This window comes from Emydura macquarii, unplaced genomic scaffold, assembly GCF_026122565.2.
Source record: "Emydura macquarii macquarii isolate MOO-44397 ecotype Brisbane River unplaced genomic scaffold, CSIRO-AGI_Emac_v2 contig_295, whole genome shotgun sequence".
NCBI classification, from domain to species: Eukaryota; Metazoa; Chordata; order Testudines; family Chelidae; genus Emydura; species Emydura macquarii.
The window spans coordinates 12,853,641-12,867,286 of record NW_027130432.1 but is presented as its reverse complement, the minus strand read 5'-3'; the positions used below and the strand labels follow the sequence as shown (position 1 = coordinate 12,867,286).

At 51.3% G+C, this 13,646-nt stretch overlaps 1 protein-coding gene across 4 annotated transcripts in view; it reads right to left on the bottom strand.

The window, feature by feature from the left end:
- Positions 1-13,646, bottom strand: part of NDRG4 (NDRG family member 4) — an 85,419-nt gene that overhangs the window by 13,837 nt on the left and 57,936 nt on the right. For all 4 annotated transcript variants that reach the window (XM_067552631.1, XM_067552648.1, XM_067552640.1 and 1 more), the window contains 6 exons: positions 7,309-7,429; positions 6,521-6,583; positions 5,116-5,176; positions 3,470-3,556; positions 2,623-2,679; positions 1,614-1,717 (listed from right to left, as the gene is read on the bottom strand). In XM_067552631.1, the coding sequence (XP_067408732.1) occupies positions 1,614-1,717; positions 2,623-2,679; positions 3,470-3,556; positions 5,116-5,176; positions 6,521-6,583; positions 7,309-7,429 (493 nt within the window). The remainder of the gene's footprint in view (positions 1-1,613; positions 1,718-2,622; positions 2,680-3,469; positions 3,557-5,115; positions 5,177-6,520; positions 6,584-7,308; positions 7,430-13,646) is intronic.

Genomic DNA, 13,646 nt, shown 5'->3' with positions numbered 1-13,646 from the left:
TCTGCCTTCTGAAATCCATTCATTTTATTCTGCTGTTTTCCTTCCTACCAGTCCTTAGAATCATGAACTCTTATTATTTTGTGATCACTTTCACCCAAGCTGCCTTCCACTTTCACATTCTCAGCCACTTCTTCCCTAGTCGACATCAAATCTAGAACAGCCTCTCCCCTAGTTGCTTTCTCCACCTTCTGAAATAAAAAATAGTCTCCAATGCATTCCAAGAACTTATTGGATAATTGGTGCCCTGCTGTGTTATTTTCCCCACAGACGTCCGGGTAGCTGAAGTCCCCCATCACCACCAAGTCCTGTGCTTTGGATATTTTGTTAGTTGTTTAAAATAAGCCTCATCCACTTCTTCTTCCTGGTTAGGTGGTCTTTAGTAGCTTCCTACCATGACATCACCCTTGTTTTTTACCCTACCCATATGTCCCACTGCCCCAAGTGGGGCCAGCCCACGTGCTTCCACCAGCCCCCTGCTTGCAGCATGGCCTGTGTGCCCCCTGCCCCATGCCCAGAACGGGGCCAGGCAGCACACCGCACCACTCCCCTGTCAGAGCGTGGCCTATCCATATACCCCTCAACTCCCCTGTCCAGAACAGGGCTAGCCCATATCCCTCTACCCCATTTGCACTGAGCAGGGCTGGATCGCACACCCCACTACTCCCCTTTTGGGAGCGCGGCCTATCCGTGTGCCCCATTGCCCAGAGCCCGAGTGCAGCAACAACCTCCCCCAAGTACCTTGGGCAGCAGGTTCACTGTTTGTTCCCTTCAAAGCTGGATTTTCAGGGATGCTTGATCCAGCTGCAATTTGATTCCCGCCCCGAGAACCCCAAGTGACAGGGGTGCCCAGCACCCTGTCTCTCACAAGCAAACAGCCCCTCTCCGGCCATTGTCCCTTTGGGAGGGGATGCTAGGAAGGCCAAACATGCTGGGAGGCTATTTCCCATGCTGCTGGCTTCCGCTCACCAAAGGCTTGTGTCTGGGAGGGCGCTGGGTGCGAATCCTGCTCTGTGTGTCCTGTGTCTGGCTGGGGCAACATTACACGGACCACCCTGGCTCGCAGAGTGCTTCATCCTGCGCTCTACAGCTACCCCATGGGGTCTTCAGCTCCTCAGCCAATGCACTGTGCCACACCCTGACCCGATGGTCTCCGGCCCATTGTGGTGTCAAAAGCATCCTCAGCTCCACTGCCTGCCACCTCCAAAAGCTGCCACCCGGGCAGACGTGGACGGAGCAGAGATCGCCTTCCCATTGCTCCAGGAGCCTGCCAGCCTGGTGTCCATCGCCCTGTCCCGCCCACATACTGCTCACGGGAAATTGCTCCAGCTAACAATGGCCATTAGATACGAGGCACGATGGGGTCATCTCTGTGTGGCACCCACCCTCTGCTAGGTCTGCATGGGAAAGGCCAATGGCAGCTGCCAAGGGTGGTTGCACAGAGCCACCAGCCAGCTGGAAGCGATTCCACAGCACACAGAGAATCTGCATCTAGGCAAAGGTCCCAGCTCCCCTGTGCTCTTCATCCCATGACCCGGGGGTAATGCCTCCCGATCAGTACAGGCTGCCCCATGTGGAGACACATGCCACTGCAGAGAGGCAAGAGGGGCAGTTACCTGTTGTACATGTTCCAGAACAGCTGCAAGTTGAATTGGTTCACCACACTCCCGATCTGCTGGCGATAGCTCTGCACCAGCTCCGTGTTGCTCACCAGTTCTTCCTGTGAAGGCAGAGCAAGAGAAACGAGAGATCAGCTGGCCCCAGGAAGATGGGAGCTCATGGAACTCATGGCATGGAGAAAGGGCTCAGTGTGTGTGGTACGGGCGATGGACAGGCTCATAGATACTGAAAGTAGGTGTGCGGGGGGTGCTCCATCAGATACAATTTACAGTTTGGTTCAATGGCTCTCAGCACCCCGTTATAAAAATTGTTCCAGTACCACTGGACAGGCTAGTGAAGCATGTGGATTGATCTAAGTGTAATGGGGAAAAAGACCCAGTTTCCCTCAGGATCACCCGGGGGGGGGGATGATTGGAGGCAGTTAAGCTTTAGGCATTCAGCCTGCAGAGCATTCACACCCTGCAGGGCTGTGTTTGCAGGACGGGGGGGGGTGAGGGGTTGCTAGTAACTAACCCCCGAGATTGGCTTCCGGCTGCCACTAAGAGATGGATTGAAGCTGCAGACCTGGGATCTGGAGTCTGAACACCTGCCAGTGCCTGGGTTTGGGACATGGGTTCAGCTCAAGATAAAGGTGGGGCCACTTGAGACAGTGGGAGTCCGATTTCAGTTCAGTTTTCCCAAGAATTGGGGCTGGGGCTGGTTTCTGGGGCTCAGTTCTGATCTGACCCATCCTGGTAATTAGTCTGTACTGACGAGGCTGCAGTTTGGGATAGGGGTTCCAGCCAGGAGAGCAGAGTGAGCATCTTCTATGGGCTGTAGGTCATAGCAGCATGGCCAACACAGAAGGACTTGCTCTCTCATTAGGAGACAGCAAAGCAGCCTAGCTGCTGATCCAGTCCAGCCCATTAGCTGGCTGACTTTCTGTCTGGACTGTGCCCTGGCCCTCTCTCCGCCAGTCTGATATAGCAGGGCAGCTGTGAACGTGTCCAGTGCTCTCCTCCTTACCTGGCTGAACAGGTGAGATAACACGGTCTCAGGCAAAGAGCTGGTCAGGCCAGAGAGCTGCGGACAGAGAACACCACAAGCGTTACGCTGTCTGACGCCCGGCATCACTCACTCCCACCCTTGCCCCTTCGCCACAGGATCCCTCTTTGCACTGGTAACGGGCAGGCGTCACTGGAGAACAGAGCCCAGAACCTGCTGAGCCAGCGGGGAAGAACAAACAGCTGCTCTGGCTCTGACTAATCAGAGCAGAAAGGAACAAGGAAGCTCTGGAGCTCAGAAAAAATCTGCTGCTCAGCAAGTGAAATGTAAGTCAGAGGCTCTCTGGGGAGCCTGCTGTAGTTCAGGGCTGGGTCAGGGAACGGCCAGGAGGTATCTGCTGTGAGGTGATCACCCATGCATGGATCTTCTGTGCCCTGGACTGCCAAGGGCTGATCTTGGGTATGCTGAGTTCTTTAACCCCTAGGGGAAGCACGCACAGCTCCTGCACATTCCCGGGGCAGCTCTATGGAGGCAGGACCTGGCCACAGGAGACTATACTTAACGATCCATGCTCCTTCCTCTCCTGAGCAAGAAGGCTTCAGTCAAGGCCAGGCCTGAGGGAGACTCTGTGGTGAGACGAGGCAACATGGGCTGTGGTCAGTCAGTCTACAAGCTGGGGAGCCAGACAGAACCACAGGGTCTGTCTGTCCAGTGGCCTTATTAATGAATTCACTTTGTATTCATTACAGCCAAGCACTGGCTCTCCTGTGCCCCAGGGGACACTGCCAGTGCCTCCGCCCACTCCAAGGGATTTAATACCAGTGCCTCCCAGCTGGCGGATGGAGTCTGAGAGGTGGAAGTGGCTCACCTTGGTGGCTGCCCAGTCGATCCAGCCTTTGCCGTTGGGGTCGATATTCATCAGGACGAGCCCTTCGACCAGATCTGGGAAGATCAGCTGAAGCCAAGCAGACACAGGCTATTGCTCACAGCAATGGGGGGCTGGCAGGGGCCTATGCTGGGGGGGCAGTTGGCAGATGTGTGGATTCACCATACGTGGAGATCCTGCTCCGGGGGGAGGGGATGGGTAGGAGACCATAGGCTCAGATGGACCCTCCCACCACCTTACGACATGAAATAGCCCCACTGCTGCTAATGAGGTAAAGACTTTGCACACCACTGCCCTGCACCTGCGCCCATGGAGAACCTACAATAAGGCAGCTTCCACCACCAGTGGCCCATGTCCAGGATCCCTCCCAGCCAGGCTTGGAAGCAGGGCACAGGACTGAGATGGCTCCGGTGCCTCTTGTGGATGACTACCCCCAGACCAGGGAAGGCCATCCACGCTCATCCTGCTGCACCTCCCTGCGCTCCTGGACACCAGGAAGCTGCAGGGATGGAAGGAATTGCCCTGAAATGGCAGAGGCCCAGTGTCGGCCTGACCCCAGAGGGCTGTCAGAGCCAGCTCCAGGACTCAGCCCCAGAAGGTCCATGTGATTCATCTCCATGGAGCTGGGGAGACCACACAGGCTGAAGTGCCTACAGGATACTCCCAGCTCTATGGCTCTCGAATATCAAACGTCAAAGTCAAAATCAACCCTGAGATGAAGAGCAGCTGGCTAAAGCTGAGCCTGGGCAAGGCAGAGGTGATGCTGGTAGGATGTGGGAAGCATTTTGCAGCACTTGCCTCCTCTCTGAGATCCTCCCACTCCCAAGAGCATCTGGTACCCCAAGGCTATAGGCTGATTTTGCTAGGGAGTCCTCAGTACTACTGGATACCCAAATAGCCACAGTGGCAAAAAACACCCACTTTGATTGGCCAGGAAAACTTAAGAACATAAGAATGGCCAGACCAGGTCAGACCAATGGTCCATCCAGCCCAGTATCCTGTCTTCCAACAGTGGCCAATGCCAGGTGCTTCAGAGGAAATGAACAGAACAGATCATTCCGAAGTGATGCATCCCGTCACCCATTCCCAGCTTCTGGCAAACAACAGGAGGCTGTGTCCCAGCCTATCAGGAACAGCCCTGACCACAGTGATCCACACATTGATGACCTCCTTTCAGGCTTGATTATTGCAATTCATTCCATCCAGGAATGAGCCCCATGCCCTGAGAAAGCTCCTGCTGCTGCAAACGGAGCAGCCTGACTTGCTGCCTGAGAGATCCGCTCTCCCTCTGTCCCCATGACCTCTCTCAGAGTAACAAAACCATCGGCGAACGCAGGAGACAGAAATGTCCACACAACTGGACCCAGACTGTGGAACTCCCTGCCACAAGTATACGGGGCCCAAGGATTTTAAATGCTACCATTCACAGCCCTCCACTGGATGAGCAAGCCCGGTGAAGGGGGTGAGATCACGGCTGTGACGCTTTGACAATTACTCTCCCAGGGTAGTTTGAGGAGCCCCCTGCTTTAGGGGAGTTTCAGGTGGGTCATATGCATTGCAGCACACCTGTGCTGCTCTAAAGAATCCTGCATCACCCTGCTGGGAGCGCCCAGCCAGGGCTCACTTACAGCAAACTTGGCCAGGACGTAGGCTCCTGCTCCCACGCCGATTCCGATCACATACTTGAACCTGAGAAACAGAGACAGCAATGTCCCTGGGGAGCTCCCAGTAGGCCACAGGCCAGCCTGGCTCTGTAAGGAGCCTCTAGGCAGGGGACACAAAGCAGCAAAGAGGGAAATGGGGCGGAGGTGAGGGGAGATGGTGCCTAGGAGACATTCCCACAGGGCCCCGGCTGGGTCTCCACATCCTGGGCTCCTTTCCTTGCCCTCAAGCCCTGTGCAAACAAGAGTTCCTCGTAGTGTACAGGAATTGGGTAGTGTCCCTTTGAATAGTCTGTGAGCCCTCCAATAGTGCTCACCACGTTCTGGGTCTTAGAAGCTGCTATACACTAATTCCTCATCTTCCGTTAATAACCCTGCTCCAGTCGTCCCTCTCACTTCAGCAGCAGCTTCTAAGCAGTAGAGCCAGTGAAATCTAGGCCAGACTGGCAGGAAATATGAGCATCTTATGACTGGCACCACAAAGCCATCCTGAGCCACGAAATTCAGCCTGAGGGCTGGCACTGCACCTTGGGGCTAGAGGGCGGCTACGCATGGAACAGGTACAACTGCCGGGCTAACTCCCTTACACCCGGCTCAGCCAACATGCCTGACCCGCAGGCTCCACCTCTGGGAGCGAGGAGGGAGTTCAGTCTCCTTGGCCTATTCCACTCCTAGCTGCCCTGATGGGAGGGCCCTTAAAGGAAGCCAGTTAAGGCCAGGTGTCAGGATGGCTGTGGTGAGGTGGGAACTGGAGACCTCCCAACTAATTTCCCACAGGCCACCCTTCCGCTAGTTACTACTGACCTGGCTGGATTCAGACCCAGGGGCCAGAGGGGACAGGCCCTGTGGTGCATTTCCAGGCCCTAAAATGGCTATTCCACAGGAAGCACCTTCCCGTCTTACATGCCGTGAAGGCAGCAGCACAAATCACTTGCAGAGGACAAAGAGCATGAGTCTCCTACGACTCTGAGGTGACTCTGGTTTAAGCAGTGACTCCTTTGCAAGCTCTCAGGCTGTGGCGTGCCAATGGTTCTCCGGGGGAGCGAAGGGGATTTACTTGTCTCACCAGGAGGTCACAGAGCCATGGCCTGATCATTTTCAGCTCCAACCAAGTGGATGGAGCAGAAGATCAGGGAAGAAGCTGTGGAGCCTTGAACCTCTAGTTACCTGGTGTTCTTAGGTCAGTCTCAGCTCTAATAGTGTTGTAGTGCAGGCTTGGGTGGTTTGATCTCGGTTTCTCAGAGATGCCCAGCCCTGCATGGCTTGTGCTTCCCAAACCCCCTTGTGGTCTCTGCCCCATTGGCATTTTTCTTAGCATCCCACCCCTCCCTGCTGGCCCCTCGCCATGAGCTCAAAGGCCCCCGACACTCACCCGAAATGCTGGACCACACTAGGGAGCATGGCAGCCAACTGGTCCATGGATGGAAACTGGTACCTGTGGGAATGGGGGAGACACAGTGAGAAAAGGAAGGTTGGGGCAAGGTTGGTGTCCATGAAGGGGGAGCTCAGGCTTTGGGGCAAGGAGAGACCAGGCCAGGGCTGGGAGGGGCTCTGGGCACCTACCCACACACTGCCCCTCAAAGAAGGGACAGCTCTTCCTCTCCCAGTCCCCACTGCCTGGCCCCTCCCTCCCCCTAGAGCAGGGTGCAGCCCTTTCCTTGCCCCCTCTGGGACAGACACAGCCCTCTCTTTCCTATTCCTCCCTTCCCCAGGATGTGGGCCATGCCCAGTGACTGGAGGGGCCCCACTGGTCCACCTTCCAGCCCCTCGGCACGGCACGGCACGGCACAGCCCTCTCCCGATGGCTACATGAGGAGCAGTGCTGATGTGCTCCTGCTCATCCAGAGGGAAGGTCCCCTGATCCCAGCCCTTCTAGGGGGTGAGGAACAGGGCGATTCCCCTTCAGAAACGTGATGTCTGCTGGGTTCTGCCAGAGCCCAGGACATGCAGCTGGTGCCAGGATGAGGGAGGCCGAGTTCCAAGTATGTTGCTCAGCAACGCTTCCTAGCAGCTAGTATGCATCGGGTGTTCCTGGCAGGAGAATCCACCTTACAAACTGGGGAAATGAGCCAGGACATCACTGACAGAGACTCTACGCATGAAGAGCTGGCTCCTCCATGATCAGTATCCCAGACAGGCTGGGAGGGCTCGGGTACCTACCCCTGTGGGAACTGTGATGCTCCGGCCTGCTGCCCCGGTGCATCCACATGACACACCACAAAGTGCTTGGTGATCTCCTGCATGTCCTCGAAGTTGAAGAATGTGTTGAAGCACAGCTTGTCTGCACAAGGTTAGAGGGAGAAGAACGGGTCAGAGTTCAAAGGTCAAAGGGAAAAAAAAGGTCAGCAACCATTTAATTAGCGGTGAAAAGATTAGATTTTTAGCAGTAAATGTTGGTAAACCATCAATTTCACCATACACTTACAAACCAATTTATTTCCGTTGATCCTAATCGAAATGTACCGTTTGGCAAAGTAAGAAAAATGCTGCTTGAGAACAGAGTTTGATTTCAGGATATTTATACTAGGTATATTTTGACACATGATGTTGATAATTTGGCTTTTAATGGTTATAAAGCTTTAGTTTTTTGACCCACAACATCTACTGTAATAATTGTCTGATCCCACCTATTGTCCAGCCCCCTTCCGCCCCCAATTTTCTGCAACTGTGAAAATTTAAATCAATAAAAAAAAATTAAAATGCTTAAGAATAAACATCGATATTACCTGGTGAAATTATTTAAAAAAAAAAAAAAAAAAGAATTCTGCCAAACCAACATTTAATCAAGATGAAGGCTAAAGAAAATAAATGTATGGAGAGACAGACTCTGAGATAAATCCTAACCATCAGCTACTGCTCCCAGTACCTAGCCTAGCTCTGGGGTGCAGAGCAGATGTGGTATCCCAATGTCTGACTCCTGGATGGGCTTGACTCGCCTTTCACACCTGTCCCACGCTGAGGTAACACAGCTGACATCAATGGCTTTACTCCTGATTCACACGGGGGCAAATGAGATCAGAATCCGGCCTGTTCTCTTCTCAGCATCTCGTGCTTCTTGGCTATACACTCCAGTCCTTTCTGATGTGCTTTCCCTGCTATGCTTTACTAGCCCATCGCTAGGGAAGACAATGTGGTCTAGTGGTTATCACACAGGCCTGCAAGTCAGGATTCTACTCATGGCTCTGCCACTGACTTCCTGTGTAGACTTGGGCAAGTCCCCAAGGACAACATTTTCAAACCTGGGTGCCAACAATCAGGCACCTGAATCCATATTTAGGCACCTAGATAAATGGCCTGATTTTCAGAGAGGATGAACATCTGCAGAGCTACATATCACTGAGGCTCAGGCCACTCTTCATGGGGTCTAGCTAGTAATTTGGCTGTCTACTACAGGCATCCACATTTAAAAACAGGGCCTGGGGTGTGGGATTTTCCAAAGCATCTAAGTGACGTAGGGGTGACACATCCCACCAAAATGCTATAGGTCGTGTGCTCCTAGCTCCCTTGGGCTCTTTCAAACCTCCCACCCCTTAACTGTTGTGTGCCCCGGTTACCGGACCTGGGAACACCCAGCTCACAGGGACTGGTTGTTAAGATCGTTACCATCACCGTCTCTCTCTGGCAGGCCAGTCTGCATGCCGTTCCCCTCCCCCCACTGCAGTACTTCCAAGGTGACCTTCCCGCAGCAGCAGCAGCAGCCACTTCCCATTCTGCTCTCATCCTGTCCTCCTCCCTCTGTATAGCCACAGACAGCTGCTGAGAAAGAGCAGGGGGCTGCTTTCATAGCCAGGCAGGTCTTTGGCAAATGTCACTTCCAGAGGGGATGCCACAGGGAAGGTCCCAGAGCCTCCATCACAGAGGAACTCTTCCCACTCCTCACAGTGTGAAATCAGCCGTGGGGCTCCCTCGTCAGAGCTGAGCAAGGAGGACAGGGGAGGACAGGACTCCCTTCTCTGGGCAGGGCTCCCTCTAAAGCCCGTCAGTGCTCCCCTATCAGCTCCAGGGCGAGCAATACAAGGAAGGTCCCTCCTTTGCTTCCAGCGAGCGTGGTGTCTCTCGGACACTTCCAGCCCTCAGCTGCCGTCCGAGGAGAAAGCCAGATTCAAACCAGAGCTGGCATGCGGTGCCCAGCCCACAGCCTCGACGGAAGGCCTCGCCGGGCCGCAGAACTGAACACAGCCCACCGACACCCCTGCAAACGTTCTCCCCAGGATCCCGGGGGGAGAACACACCCTCAGGCTCCTCCAAGCAGCTGCTGCGGAGCGGATGGGCAGCGGACACCATGGCATCAACTCGAGGCCATCGGTTAGGACCTGACCCAGGCTGGCGTGAACCCAACGCTATTCCAACCTGGTGCTGTTCAGTGGCCTTTGAGAGATGCCTGTCTCAGTCCAGCTCCGAGGGCACAGCTGTGTAAACTGCAGTTGCCAAAGGGCCAGGCTCAGCAGACTGGCCAAGAACTAAATGGGTCATGGAGACTCTCCCTCATTCTCCCAAGAGGGGATCCCTCCTGGTCAGGGGAGGGAAAAGCATCCCCTGCTGTGGATCCAGAGAGGACTCCGCTCCACCCCCCAGCACCCTTTGCCCGCAATGAATTCACAGCCACCCATTCATCCAGCTCCCCCTTGGCAAGCCAGCAGCATGGGGTGTTGCTAGGCTGGTTCGCATTTGCTGGCTGCTTGCGTCCCACTGTCCCCTCCCCCTGCCCATCTGCTGTGCTGGTATGGGCGCCTGGGGCACAGTATCACTTTCAGAGGACTCACGTATGCTTCAGTGCCAGGCTGCTCACAAGAATGGAGCAGGCAGGGAAAAGGGACAGACAGTGTGACGCACACATGGGCCCCGCAGACCAAGACACAGGCTGGCAGGGCTGATCTTGACCGGCCTCCTTTGGCGTTCCCTAGAATCCCCCACTGCTGGTGGTTGGGGAGTGGCAAACACTACATCTTTTTAAACACTAGCAGGCTGATTCAGCACAGCCTTGCTCCTCACGTCTCACGTTCACATCAAACAGTCTCCCCACCTCCGGCAGGCTTGCTGGCTCTGCGCTCTTATCCTGGCCAGGCGTATCACACCTCACTCCTCCCTCCTGCTGAGGTTTCAGTACAGTCCCTAAATCAGACCCGCTGCTGATCGTGCTGTTCTTGTTAGCTTTTCCACCGCTGCAGCCTCTTTTAGCTTGGAAATCACAGCTTGCTTGAAAGAAGGTCTCCTCCCTGTTGTAGTACTTGGGCTGGAGTCAGGCATTGCTTTCTGCAAGCTTTGGGACTTCATTAGTATTGGAGAAGTACTATTGATTTACATCCCTATAACTGGTGGCAGAATCAGGCCACTTCAACCTAGATGGCACATCCCATCATGGAAGGCAGCATTTGCCACACTCCAGACACCAGCAAGTCTAGAGATAAAAGGGGGCGTGGAGGAGTTTAATGTAAATATTCACTTGCTTCCAATTAACTCCACAGTGAAATTCCCTTTGTCAAAGCAGGGCTCTCCCACCAGCCTTTTTATTTAGGATGAATAACAGATTTATTATAAGGTAAGGAAAATGTCATGTGATTATTCAAGGGCTGCATACTGTGGTTTAAACTACTATTTCTACATCATTCTTAGGCCACCTTGAATATATTTTGAAGAAGCCATATGGTGTTTTTTAGATAGACAAGTGTCCCATTTAATCCAATGTGAATGTGCTCAGAGACTTTGGATTTTATAAATTTAAATAAAGTGTCATCTGCCACCAACTGCTCCTCTGTACTCTGCCTATCGCAATCACCATGTGCCATTTTATTTTAATAGCAACTATGGCAGGGTCTTCACTCTCTGTGAAGCAATAATTCTATCCTGGGCTAACTCAAGTAAAGCCAGGCAAGATTTTTCAGCCAAAACTTTTTTCAGCAAAAAATGCAGATTCAATGACGCCAAAATGTTTCACAAATTCAGGTTGGATATGGCGAATGGATTTGGATAGAAAAAAAAAAAACAGTCTGGAAAAACCAAAAAGGTTTGTTTCACCTTTTTTTTTTTTTTTTTTTTTTTTTTAAAACAAAACATTTTGATTTTTCAGTTCAGGATTTTCTTTAATTAAAAAGTAAAAAATGTTTGAAAAGGGTCAACACTGAAATAAGCAAAACATTTGTTTGGACAAAATCGAAACTCTTTGACCCCAAACAAATGGTTTTCAACCTTTTGATTTGGCAAGCATTTCAAAAAAATTTGTTTTTGGTTCGATCCACAACAAAATCCCAGTTTTTCAAAAGTGCCAGTGAATTGGAAATCTATTAATCACCCAACCCTAATCTGAAGTACTCAGCGCTCCTTACCCTGGATGTGATAATTGTTGAATTCTTATTATAGTCAGGCAGCAATGTTCTTCTCCCACCTCATTGGCAGCGAAGCTAAAGGGCAGAGGCATGAGGGTCTAGTCCTGCAACCTCTGACCTCACTGGCAAAGCTCCCATGGATGTCAGGATGTCAGTGTGAGAAGAGAAAACCAATCTGAGCTGAGCTGGCATCCCTGCAGCTTGGAAGTTCTGAGTTAACGAGCCATTTGGCGTGCTGGGATATTATTAGCCAATCAGAGTAGAAAGATTTGTATCTCACAGTTTGAGAAATCACTGTATGCAACTCCAGGTAATCTGACTGGTTAACCACAGCTGCCAATCAGATGATAACCATTCACATAATGTGTGAGTATTGCTTGATAACCATACAGTGATGATGCTGGCCCCACTGTAGTTAATGGCAAAATTCCCATTGATTTCTATGGCACCAAGATTTCACACACACTTCAGTATGGGGAATTGCATGAATACAATTAATTAATACAATTCTGCATCAGGAGCTGTATACTGGAGACAATTCCATCTCGGTGTGATCACAAATCAGTTCACCCTGAGAAGGTGATGAGATAGGACTCAAAAGACCTTGTCTCAGCCAGACTCTTTGGCTACGTCTACACTACAAAACACACCCCCTGGCAGCAAATCTCACAACCCAGGTCAATGGACTTGGGTCATGGGACTTATGCTTCAAAGTTAAAAATAGCAACGTAGCTGTTCCCATTCAGACACTGAAACCTGGCAAAGGAGGTAGGTCTCAGAGACAAGGCTCCAGTCCCAGTGGGAATGTCTACTCTGCTATTTTTAGCCCTGTAGTGTGAGCCCAAGTCAGCTGACCTGGGCTCAGACTCACTGCCATGGGTTATTTTTGCTGTGTAGATGTACCCTTTGTGTGACCTTGGGCAAGTCACTTAATAATAATATCTGGCTCTGATATGGCACTTTTCATCTATCGATCTCAAAGCATTTTACAAAGGAGATCAGTCTCATTATGCCCATTTTACAGATGGGGAAACTGAGACACACAGTGGGGAAAGTGACTTGTCCAAGATCACCCAGCAGCCAGTGGCAGTGGAATACAACCCAGGTCTCTCAACTTCCAGTCCAGTGCTCTAGCCCCTAAGCAACATTTCTGTGACTCAGTCCCTGCTCTGTAAAATGAGGATACTTCCCTACCTCACAAGGGTGTTGTAAGGATAAAATCCATTCAGGATTGAGAGGTGCTCAGATATTACTCAGTTTAGGGCCTATATAAATAGATAATAAGTAAAATACATGCTTTTCCTTTCATCCAAAGTGCTTTATTAACATTCACTCAGACTCTCAGATACTGTCCTGCCCCTTTAAAATTCCTCTGTTCGGTTTTTTGAACAGGAAATCACTGTTATTCAATGGAATTCACCTTTGCACAACAGGCAGGGCCAGGACTGAGGGCTGTGCAAAATATATGCAGCAAAATCTGAAAACCTCAAAAGTAGACTTGCGTGAAAACAGATTTTACCGAACTGTCCCAAATTTCACAAAGTGCCTGGGAAAGGTGGGGTTTTGCTAATATAAATACATAGTATTTTCACTCTAGAATTGTTGGTTCTGTTTTAAGGCAGTTGAAGATTTTTCAACCTCAAAATATTTTTCTCATCAAAATATATGAATTTTGAAATGTGACTTCAATTTTGAAGGGGGGAACATTTCAAATAAAATAAATTTTGGGGGCATAAAATGATCTAGACTCAAAATGCAAATAATTTCTTCTCAAATGTCATGAAAAATAACAACACCCCTGTGAGATAAAAATGGGAACAATAATTTTAACTTCAGATGGGAAAACTCAGCCAGAGAGAGTTAAATGGGCCATTCCCAGTGCCACAGAGTCACTGGCAGGACTGGGAATAGAATGCAGAAGTCTGGATTGCCAGTCCCTTCTTCTAACCACTACATAATGTTCTGTCCCAGTATCTGCCACAGAACTCAGCTTTCCTGATTCATGGACCCTTGCTGTCACCACTAGACAGCACTCCCTGGCTGTGCAGCCAAGAGTACAGGCTGCAGCTTGATTCCAGCAGTGAAATCCAGTGACGTCAATAGCAAAACTCTCATTGACTTCACTGACGCTAGGATTTCACCCCAGCTGCAGAATCTCTAAAGGATTTCATTCGG